Consider the following 12,377-nt stretch of genomic DNA (forward strand, 5'->3'; position numbering starts at 1 on the left):
TATAAACAGACTTACCTGGATACAGATTCATCTCTGTCCAAAAGCAGTCAATAACCTCAAGCACATTCATTGAGTTCTGCACACCTGGTTTTCTGTTTTTTTCAGAGAATACTTCCAGGAGGACACACTGCAGGCTTCAGTAAGCCACTGCATTTCAGGAGATATCACACATTTTTTGTCTTTCCGTATGCATACTTACAAGCATTGATTTACATTACCACTTGCTAAAATGGAAGGGATCTGGGCAATGAAGCATGACAGAAGGCTTAGAAACTACTACAAAGCACACTGCAAACACATCTACAAATAGAAGGAAGATAATACTTGTTAGAAAAACAGCAGAGCAAGACCTCATTCTTAGATACATGGCCACTGAGTTTGCAGAGCCAACGCAAAGTGGGTTGTGGGTTTCAAGCCATCCTGCTGTAAGAGCTGTAACAAGACGACACCACATGGCTTCTGCGCTCGTCTGAGTCCAAAAGGTTGGTTGTGCTTTTCCAGCGGTATCAATTGGTTAAATAGACACTGCTGCTGCTGCCTACAAGTATTTTCCCATTGTGTGCTTTTAAATAAAGCTATGCTAGGCATGCTGTACTCCCTTCTCATCTAAAAGTTGGAAGCCACACACAGGCTTGAGCCCCACACCTGCAAGAACTATTTTACTACTTGAGAAAGCAGCATCAATTTTAGCAAGTCGAAAGTCCAGCCCTTGATGCTCTAAGGCAAGGGATATTGAGTCTCAGCCTCTCTGCTCTCACAGTTTGTTTGCCATATGCCATGTTCACCTTTCCCTTTGCTACCACTGTACCACAAAATCCTGGCAGGTCAGGTTACTGCGCTGTTTATCTGGCTCTCCTCTAAGCCATATGTTGAAGGCCCCCCTGATGAGGCCCTAGTGTAGCCTTTCATCTCCTAGAGACCAAGTGGGCTTTTATCAGAACAGAAGCAGAGATGGGAGCAACAGCAAGTCCAAAGGAAACTGGGTTAAAAAGCATTATGAACTGGCTTTGTACTTCATGGCATTTTCTCACGAAAAACCTCCAGCTGAACGGAGCAGAGGTGGTAAGTACCAAGAATTTTAAAAGCCTATAAGCCCTCCTCAGATGTCACTGTGGCCCAGACCAGCAGGCCTGTAACAGAGGCAGTGCAAGGCCTGCCATATTTGACAGCTTTCTGCTTCCCCACGAGATGAAGTTGACTGACACGCATGTGGGTTTGATTTTTTTCCTTCCCCTAGAGCTCTGAGGCGCTATGAAGTAGCAGCAGGCGGCTGCCAGCAGCATCGTACAGCAGCTGGGTGAGGATGGATGCTCACAGGGACCCCATGGGCACCCCCAACAGGTTTCCTGCCTTGGGGTCCCCCATGCTCCCTCTTGTCTTTGCACTGATATCTGTGTGTGTAAACACACCTGCTGTGGTTGCCAAGGGATCAGATAACAGACATGAAGAGACAAAGAGCCTGCAAGGAATCCCAAACGCAACCGTCCTGATGGGAAAAATATTCTATTATCCAATGCCAGTATTTGCCTTTCAGGGAAAGATAACTCAGTACAAGGTAATGCTATTAAATACACTCCTTGGTACAATCCTGCAGCAAATAGGCATTCTTTTAATGTCTAAAACTAACTCGTTACAACTCTTCTTCTAGAGAAGTGTCTCAGATGTATTAGAAATAACTAGAACTCATGGCAAAAATCTCACCATCATTCACTGCCAATGCAGCAGTTACATGCTAAGCAAATAAACAAAACCACTGCTTGACATGTATTTAATCTACGCAGTCTGAAGAATGCAGGGTCTTAAAAATGGACAGTAAGCGTTGCCACTACATTAAAATCACAGAAAACAAGCACTACACAAAAATCAAGGCACTGTGGTTCCTAGATTTTTAAATGGATCCTTTTTGTAGCTGTTCCTGTATTTCAGTCCAGTTAGAACTTGGAATATGTAAAACTAGAGTAGTAATTCCATTTCCTATCTCTAATTCTGCTTATCGGCCATTCTCTCATTGAGCAGGTGACTTTAGCCAGTGGTGCAGATTTGCCAAAATGGTTGGACTTCAACCACAATACACACACACTGCAAGGACTGCCAATGGCAGGGGAGAGCGGAGTGTACCTGCTGTGCATTGCTGCCTCTGGAAGGACACGTGCCCAGAAAACACCAGGAGTGGCTGGAAATTTCACCATCCACGTTCAGGACGGCATCTTATTCCTGGACACGGAGGCGAGCTTGAACCACATGCCAAACAGCTACCAGTGAGTACTGCTGGCTTCCAACTGCGTTTGACCTAGTTAGCGGGGAGGAAAAAACAGAAAGCTTTAAAAAAAAATGAGGTGGGTGCTCCATAACTGACACAGGGTGTTTTTTTTTCCTACCACAGAAATAAGATGTCAGGGTAACAAAAAACAAAACCACAAAATTATTGAATGAGCACACGTTGAATCTAAAAGCAGGAGGGTTTGTTGCCCCAGAGCGGCAGAGCACAGCAAGCATGGGCACAAAGACCGCAAGCCCAGTGGCACTGGGGCACTGATTCTTCAGGTGGTCACTGGAACGGTGGCATCGACCCTCCTTGCCCCAGTTAGGAACCGGAGCTCTTCTGTCCACAGGGAGAAAGGCAGACTCCCAGTAAAGCCCTGAATCACTTCCACAAGACACTGTCTATTTCCACTGATGGTACTTAATGCAAGTACATACATTTGATGTCTAATGAACTGGGAATATCTCTTCAGTAAATTGCTTCCAAGTCCACATAAGGAAGACAGTGTTTGGTAAATTCAGACCATGCTGCTGTGTTCTACACAAGCAATGGGATTAAATTTAGTACTCACTGAAGTTGAAGGAATAAGAAATGTTCATACATCCTGTAGGAGGAAGTCTTGGACTAAGAGGTAAAATTTTGAGTGATGCATGTGCATAAGATGACAGATTAAATCCAAACAAGTATCTTCACAAAAACAGAGGGACAGGCAAACAACTCTTAACCAATGCGATTTTGGACTTCCAGGTGTGGAAATGAAGTTGCTGTCACTTATGCTGAAATCATTCTCTCTACTGAAGCAGAAACCCTGGAGGTACAGGAACGCCTCTACATTGTGTGCACAATGGCCGAATATCTCCACCTGGATTCCTCCCTACTAACTCTGCTGCAATACGCAGATCTGGCACACACAGGCTTGCAGACCCTGATCGTACTGGCTGAAGATACCACACACATCGACTTCAGAGCGAACCATTATGTAGGACTCTCCTGGCCTGTGAAGTGTGGAGAGTTTGCCATGCTCCGTGAATTCATCCAGGTCCTGCGACACAATGTTGACTCACATCACCTCTCACAGCTACTAGGGTATGAAATTGCAGGCTGGAGAATACTTAGGAGAGGTGATTATGAAAGGAGGTCTCCAAGACGACAACGTAGGCGATTAACGATCACGCCAACACCTACATTAAAACCAATTAGAATTACCCATAGACCAGCTGCAGAAGATGCTTCCAGGCCTTTGTCCTCTACCGTGCCAAGCCACATACTCACACAACTTGCAGTATCACCTACTCAGAGTCTATCACCTTTCTGTGAAGAAAGCATAGTGATGGCAAGTTACAAGATGCACAGTAATATCCGTCTTATTAGTCAAGAAATTCTGGTCACCTTAGACATGGACTCAGCATGGGACACACCAGCTAACCCACCAGTATCTATTCTGTTCGCAGACTCTGATTTTCCAGATCTTTCACCTTCACTGAGGACTGAAACAACACTTCTCTTCACTGAACTGGAAGTGCTGCCTACCAGAACTTTTGGCATGTCATGGCTGTTAGAGCAGCCAGAGCCTCCTGTGCTTGAGACAGGTTCAGATTTCCTTTCTAGTAAATCAGAAGTATCCACATACCATTTCCTACAGGACATCACTTTAGACACAGACCAGCTTTTCAGGCCCACATACACTTGGGTGATAAACACCCTTCATGAATGGTCTCACAGCTCAGAAGAGGCATTTCCTCCTAAAACAGAATTTAATGTAATTTTGCCAGAAGCAATGTCAGCATCAGAAGTGTCAGATCACAGCAACGAGACAAAAAGCCAGTTTCCAGAACTTGAAATGCTTTCTAGTGCATCCCTCTCTCCAGAAACACTCCTTTCACCATTCCCAAAAGCTTCAGTAAGAGATACAACTTTGTCTGACTTCACATTTCCCATTGATGACACATTTCCACCTGTGCTAGCAAGAAGCAGTCCGAGCCAAGTGTTTGCTAATGACTATGAACACTTATCTGAATCTTTTATGACTATCCCACAGACTGATAGGTTTCTATTTGCTGAAGGGAAAAGCAGAGTTTCTTCTGTAACCCAGAAAGATGCACAGACCCTCGATCCCAAATTGAATTTCAGTCCTGAAGCCACAGCCTGCTTTTCTAGCATGTTATCCAACACTTTCCCTAGTAAAGCTGAATCATCTTATGAACCAAGTGTGAGCATTCTGTCCCATCCTGATACTGCTCCAGTTCTTATTCTGCCAGTAGACTTTTCTAGCTTTGACCTGTCTGAACTATCCAGACCAACACATACACTTCACTCTTCTTATGGTAGCAGCGTGCTCAGAGCAGAGATGCATTCTGCAAGTATTTTATCCAGCGGCACAAAGGAATTGCATTCAGGTGATCTGGGAACAAGGATTTTGCCAAACGTCACCGAGCGTACCCCAGAGTCACAAAAATTCTCAGACATCAAGTCGGATGCTGTAGAAGTACCTCTGGTGACTTTATTTAATGTCACTTCTCATCTGTCCAGCAGCATACCAGGTATGTTTAAGATTTGACTTTGCATTCATCCTCTGTCCTGCTCTCAGAGACCAGACAGAATAGTTTGATACAGTTTCTTCTGCAAAAGCACAACTTCACTTAACTAGGGATGTGCCAGCAGCACTGTTTCTCCTAAAGGAAAGTTAATTTTTTTCAATCACCTTGGTGCAGATAACAGCTCAGCTAAATGTTTTGTCCATCATACCTAAGGAAAGATGTGGAGCCATTGAAAGAGCTTCAAAGGAACACAAGGATGGTCAGAAGTCTAGAAAACATGACAAACTGAAATAATTGGTCCAGAAGACTGGGGAAAGATGCAGATTTATGAAAGAGTTTGCTGAAAAGATGAAAGAAGTGTTCTCATTACCCTCTGGGAACTGAAGCAGTACTAATGACCTTCAACAGCACTTAGGATGATTTAAATTAGACATTAGATAAACTTTCTCATAGTAAGGATAATAAAAGATTAGAAGAGATGCTTGGGGAACATTGGGGGGGGTTTAAGAACAGAACAATAAATATTTATCAGAAATTACACAGAAGTACTTGAATGCCCTACGGAGTAAAGAATTAGACCAGACACTCTTTATAGTCCAAATTCTCCTCCAGCCATATGAATCTGTCGCTCAGGCTTAAGCATATACTAGATTACAGAGATGGTATATTCGTAGGACCAGTTGGGTAAATTTGCAGGATTATGTCTTAATCAATTACATCTGTAAAAAGGTACACACGGTAGATCTTACATTCTCACTAAGCGCAGCATTAAGAGTCAAACTATTCCTTCATTCTAGAGCGACCTGACTGCCCCTATTTTTAATGCAGTGATCTTGTTAATGCCCTTCAGAACCATCATCTATGTAAAACTTTACTAAACCTACATTAAGTGTATACTCAAAGCGCAAGACTGTAGTCTGAAATACTTAAGTTTGCAATCAGGTGCCCAAGCAAACATCTATCAAAGCCCACAGATGGACAACACAGCACTAACAGGATACTGTTATTAACACTCTCGCAAAAACAGGCCACCTAGAGATGCCAAAAAAGTACCTTTTGGCTCCAGTGAGAGAAGCTTCTTGAGTAAAAAGTTTCCCCATTTTCTAAAGGAGAGGTTGAACTCCAGCTTCCTTCCCATGGTCCTTCCCCATCCTGGCAGATGCTGGCAAAGAGTTTTCAATCACATGTCATAAAAGCTTTTAAACTATATTCCTATTAACGTAAGATCCCTTTTACATAAATCGAAATGATCTTTCACTGCAAATTGTAATAATCTTCTCATTTTCACAGAGGTGGTTCAGACACAACAGCCACTGCACCAGGATCCAAGCACCTTGCTGTTTCCCACATCTGAAAGACTACAGTCCCTGGAAAGTGCATGGATTCTTCCTCCATTTTCTGTTTCCCAAGAGCTTCAGAATATAACCCCAGGTAAAAAGAAGTTTACTTCTATGTTCTTACTTCTGAACATAGCTGTCATCAACCTTTCTATCCATCTTGCAAATTATCTCTGGTTTCCTATACTAGGACCCATTCAGTCCTCAGACTATTTTGACCTAAAGATTTATGTCCTTCTGAATTAATCCCTCCCTATTATTTACATTAGATAACATATAAGGAGAAAATAAGAACATGACACAATTGTTCTCAGTCTTGCAAACTGGTCCCTATCTGAAAGTGTAGCAAAAACATACAAATGATATTCAGAAATGGCAGGAAGGAACATCTTTGTCACAAGTTGCAGAACTCCCTGCATCTGATCATCTCCCTCACCTCACCGTCACAGAGATATTTTCTTTCAAATTTGTCACCACATTTTATCATCCTACAGCTTACTTGGTGTCCACTCATATTCACAGGAGCTCTTTGAACTGGGCAGATGCACAGCACCCAAAACCATCCTGTCCCAGGCAGAGTGTCTGCCACCTCCAGCAGTTGGGTGGTGCTGAAGCACCCAGTGTTTGCCTGATTGATCTGAAATTGTTATTCATGCTAAACAGAGCTCAATGGTATAAAGAAAAAAAAAAAAAACCAACACATGCTCATAAAATTCCCAGACAAAACCACCGTGATCAGTGTTGGAAACAGAAGATGAAACAAAAACATGTTTTAATAAAATTACCTCGTACATGAGCTATTTCAGAATCTGATGACAGACAACAGGGCTGAAAACAATTCTTTGCAGAATTAAGAGCTGTTTCTTCAGAAATTGTGTCTGTTTCCCAAGAGAACACTTCCATGTGGAAACATAATCATGAGCTTCTGCACTTGGAGGATCTCAGCTTGTGCAAGCACACTCCCAGGGGTTCCTGCAAATTTAATGCTGGGAACGAAGGCAAATCAAGGTAATGCCCTGTGACAGTCCTGCTAATGAGATATCTGTCTTTGATAGGTGAAGTATCAAAGTACCAGGCAGTCTCCTGCTGGGCACCTTTGAACTATAATCAAAACTCAGATTTTAGTAGACCATGCAATCATACAAGGAAGTGCTTTGAAGTTTACATAGGCTTTCTATAACAGAAAATGAAAAAACAAACAAACAAAACAAAACAACACAAGCACGAACTTTGCAATGATCGGAAGGAACACAACCCTTATTCTTAGATATTTAAAGGATTGGAAATGAGACGTACTTAACTGCCACCATGAAGTAAATGCATTGCTTGAGAGGCACGTTGTGATATTTCTGTGTAAAAGCTGCTAGAATATTATTGTTTGGAAAGGCACTATACAAGACCTGACTAATACGTTAGACTAGAAGGAAGTGTTGTGCATATTTACAACTCTTTGAATACATATATATCTAAATATGCTTAGCAAATGAAGTTAAGATATGATCAAGGACAACACTTTACAGTACTGTCACCAGCTTAAGTTTCAGTAGAATGGAGTTCTGAGCATCTGCCATTGTCATTCACAGGTCAGAGGCTGTGCAAGGTGATGGGCACGCTGCCCGTCAAAAACCCAAATGTCATCCACACAGCTGAATGCAGGCTAAGAAAGGACAACAGCTGAAGGGGCTTGTTTCTGATTTACAAAATATTAGGAATTGGCTAACACATAACGTAAAGCAGATTTTTTTAAAAGATAAATTATCTTTTGTTTTCTGTATTTTAACTTTGAATCAATCCATTTAAGACTAAAATCTAAACTTGATGCTTTTCAATTGCTTTTGAGATTCTCCTCTCTTTATATGTTGAATCGGTCTCTTTAGCCTTGGGTTCAGAAAAAATAGAAATTAAACAAAACAGAGCGCAATATTGGATTTTAGATAGTTATCACCCATGTATTTTCAGTCTAAGTTTCCTAAGGACTGGTATATGATCCCTGTTTAAGGATGCTACAAAAACTCTAGATTACCAACACATTTGTACCTTAATGCAATCAGAGAAAGAATTTTTTTAAAAGTTCCAATTTTTTTTCTAAAATGGTGCTGTAGCTAAGTGGTTGTGCTCAGTTACTCACTTTGTAGGAAAGAATGATTTGCAATGTCCATCACAAAGGGAAAATAATGTAAGAAAAGCAGCAGGGAGTTCTTTTGTGTAAGAAGTACCACTTTCTCAAAAATGAGTCTAGAGGGCAGTATTAGTATTTCTCTTCTGAAAATCGGTAGATGATAGGACAAGGGGCATGGTTGCAAAACTGCATCTCAGTAGGTTCAGACACCAGGAAAACCTTTTCACTTGAGGGTAACGCAGCAATAGAACAAGTCACCCTGCGAGACTTTAAACCCTTCATCCTCAGAAGTTTTTAAGAGTTGGCTAGGCAAAGCCATGCTTGATCTCATTTCATCTTGGTTACAGCTCTGCTTTGAGCAGGTTGGCTAGATGACCTCCAGAGGTCCCTTCTAATCGACATGCTCCATAATCCCATGCAGCTAGTGAGATTTCTTTGCTATCATTCAGTATCAGATAGCTATTTTTTTCCTCATAATTCTTCCCTTTCCTTTTCTCCCTCCTCTCTAAAGGGCAAGCAAACACTATCCCAAAGGTTGTCCATTCCATTAAATTCCTAACAGCAACTATTGGATGCCTCTTCTTTTTTCCTATACCTGCTGACACGTTTTACGATGAAGAAGATGGCAACTCTACTCAGTTATCTCTACAAATCCTTCCAGCTGATGGCTCTCCGTTGGGATCACAAAGCTGGCTGCAATTTAACACCTCTCAGCAAACCATGCATGGCTATCCCCTCGATATTGATTTCCAGTATTCGCCTCAGGAGTTTGTGCTGTCTGTCACAGATTCAGGAGGACTGACCGCCTGGGAACCCTTTACCATTGAGCTTCTGAAGCCCACCAATGTGCCATGCCACCTTTACACCATCAGAACAAAAAACAGCTACTACTCCTTCCTGAGAGACAGGAAAAGAGTTAGTTTGTTTCTAGAGAAGCTCTCCCTCTATTTGAATTCCAGCAGTCCCAAAGACATCATGGTGACAGCTCTCAAACCTGGCTCCACAGTAATCTCATGGTATAACAGTTTGCTGTGTACAAGTGCCAACAAATCTTCCAGCTGGTGCGCAAAAGATAAAATCCAGCAAGCGCTAGAGAAATTAAGATTGCCAGGTGGGTATGTCAGTCCACACTTTGTCCAAGCGATGCTGCCAGAATACAAAATTGATGAAATTTTCAACATTTCATATAGTGAAGTCTGCTTTCCCACTACAAAGCCATTCAATGAGTCTTTCAACAGTACCATGCCAATGTTTCAAGACACGAATGACACCACAATTAGGAAAACCCCATCTGCCTTACTCAGCAGCCTGTGTGCCGCTCTTGTGGTGGTGCTGGTAATACTGGTTTACGGGTTTTGCAAGTACCACAGGAAAGTTCCTGGATCGCAGTCAATGATGTTTCAGAGAAACTCCTGGTTAAGCCATGCTGATGTGCAACTGGATGTCCTGAAACCACGCAAAGCAGCTGTACATGAGTGCAGGACTTCACCTTCACCTCAGCTATGGATACCACCTTCGGTATCACTCCCCTGCCAAGAACGGTACTCTAGGTCAGTAAGATTGCCTCATATCAACTCATCTTTCCAGCTGCCAAAATACCGACTCCCTCCCCCTTATCAAGAGAGTATGACTACCCAGAACAACCAGGGCAATATCCACAGACTTAAGCTATTATCTTTTAAATGATATTAAGAGCAAATCTACAAGAAAACAATCTGTACTAGAAGGTACTATCCTTATTACTCAGGGAAAAAACAAGTCATAAGCAGTCAGTGATTTCATCATTTTTCGATTTAAAATAGAACACTAGTCACTAAACCTATTCCTGAAGAAGAGGCAGCAACGAACTCAGAACCCTGAAAATAAGTAATAGAACAAAATGCCAAGTAAAGCAGGTAAAGGAATCTATAGATGAAGGGGATATAGAGCAATATGCCTGTACAACTCAGAACAAGACAATGTTTACCAGACTGACGCTGGTGGGAATAAGGGGTCACAGCTAGTACTGAGTAAAACTAACTCTATTATGACTCCCTGATTCATAAATACACATTTTACATAGAACAGGGAGAACTGTCAGAAGAACTATCTCAAAACATGATGCTGCCACTGAAAATGCTACAAAACCCTTGAGTCTCTATCATAATCTCAGAATTTTAGTATTTTCAAAAAGTGCATTCAGTAATTGTCCGTCTCATGGGTGACATTGTCCTCAATCTTTCAAAACTGTTCTCTGTGTTTCTGTTAAATACATTATATGTAGCATTTATAAAGGCAACAGTAGCTACTTAACATGAAACTCCTCCTGTTAAGTAATTATGTAATGTGCTTTTGAAACAACCAACCAATACATTTTTGACACTACACGCTTGCTTTCTTAAAGTAAAACTGGCTCTCTTGCCTGCTTCCACCAACGACAGTTAAAGGACCATAAGGAAGAATATGTGAAAAAGAATTTCTAAAAGCTTTTCAAGTATTTAAAAATCTTCTCAGTTTAATACATTAACACAGAAAATTTAAGCCATAATTTAATTATGGATTAAGCTACTTAATCCATAACTTCCAATTGTAACCTGCAAGCTGTTTTAGAACTAAGAAAATCTTCCTTGAATTTGAAAGCACAGTGTGAAGTAGGACCAAAGTACCACCAGCACTATCACATAGAAAGGAACAGAGCTACATACATGTCCTTTTCAGAATTGTCCCAGGACCTTCTTGGAGAAGGTGGGTGGACAGCCAAAGAACTGACATGACAACTCTAGAGACGCAGTTTCAACAGCCTTTCTAGGAACAAGAAGTCACCAGGTGACTCTCCTGGCCTGGAGGGTTCTTGCTGACAGGATACGTAGTGGCCACCTATTGCTCTGATGAATTTCTGATGGAGCAAGTAGGTATAGAAACCATCCCATACACAGGGCAGCCCAACCACCACACACACTGCTCTAGCACAGTAAGTAGGCACTGGAAAGCTGCAAGTCACCCAAAGAACAGCTTTTGCAGGCTAAAGAACACGGGCACAAATGCTCACTCTTACCATAAGGAGACCAGGATAAACTATGTCCCGTTTGGGTGCAGGGTGCTGAGTTCAGCCCAGGGCTAGGTCCGGGAACGGTCCACAACCAGGAGATGAGAACAGATCTCCAGTGGTCCGCTCTGTAGTGCAGATTAATGTTTGCAACAACCAGATGCCAGCGTGATCTATCAAGTAGGTCCCTGCAGCCTGTGCTGGCTTGCTTTCTCTCCAAAGCTGAGATTGACACCTCCCAGCAATCCCAACAACAGCACAGCTCAGCCAGCAATCACAGCATAGAAAGAGAACTGGAACAGCTCACGAGCCACAAGTGTACAAAGAGCTACAGGATCAAAGTATTTGAATGGATTAAATTATATTTGCATGTACATTGTACATGCACAATTCACCTCTAGTTATAACATATTTGTGGGAGCAGAGAGCAACAGGCACTAGTTGTGCATGTGAAAATGTTTCTAACATGTTGTATTCTTTTTTGGGGACAGCAGTAGTTTTGTGAATGACAGTAATGACAGGATTTACTCTTCTTAAGTGAACTGGTAGTACCTGTCTGGGTTTACATGGTTGAGTAACTTTTTGGATAAACACAAATTCCTCTAGATGACTACTTCAATGCTTTCCAGAAGTCATCCAGCTCTCAAGTTTGATGTAGAAGTCAACAAACCAGAAGAAATTAACTGCAGTCAATTGTCCAGACTTAAGACCGGCAAAATCTAAATCTAAAGGATTGCTGCAGGAAATATCAGCCCTTGTAGCATCTCCTGTCTCAGTAAGACTATTCAAATACTTAGAATACAGGTTCACAGTCAATCACCTTGGAGAATCAGGCCCCATTCGTTTAATCACTTACCTGGCAGATGTTCCAGCAGTGGAAAATGTAGTCAGTAAACAAGCTAAACAAATACATATTTTAATAGCAGGTGCAGAATTTTTCTTTTCCTCTAGTAAGGTATTTAATCCCTGTGCATATTTAAGGATTGCAGTTAAATATTTATGGCATATCAGAAGGTGCAACACAGGCAATTCCCAAGGCACAGGTTAAGCTTTTCAGTTCTACTTCTCTAGACTAGCAACAAATTTCAGAAAACTG

At 41.8% G+C, this 12,377-nt stretch overlaps 1 protein-coding gene across 1 annotated transcript; it reads left to right on the forward strand.

Annotated features, from left to right (window-relative positions):
- Window positions 1-967: 967 nt before the first annotated feature.
- On the forward strand, window positions 968-9,942 carry LOC139826797 (uncharacterized). Its single transcript, XM_071803304.1, has 6 exons — window positions 968-1,062; window positions 1,238-1,555; window positions 2,017-2,258; window positions 3,011-4,803; window positions 6,091-6,231; window positions 8,768-9,942. The coding sequence occupies exons 2-6, from the start codon at window positions 1,304-1,306 to the stop codon at window positions 9,940-9,942; spliced, it is 3,603 nt and encodes a 1,200-aa protein (XP_071659405.1). The 5' UTR covers window positions 968-1,062; window positions 1,238-1,303.
- The last annotated feature ends 2,435 nt before the right edge of the window (window positions 9,943-12,377 follow it).

The sequence above is a fragment of the Patagioenas fasciata genome, chromosome 1, assembly GCF_037038585.1.
Source record: "Patagioenas fasciata isolate bPatFas1 chromosome 1, bPatFas1.hap1, whole genome shotgun sequence".
Lineage (NCBI taxonomy): Eukaryota > Metazoa > Chordata > Aves > Columbiformes > Columbidae > Patagioenas > Patagioenas fasciata.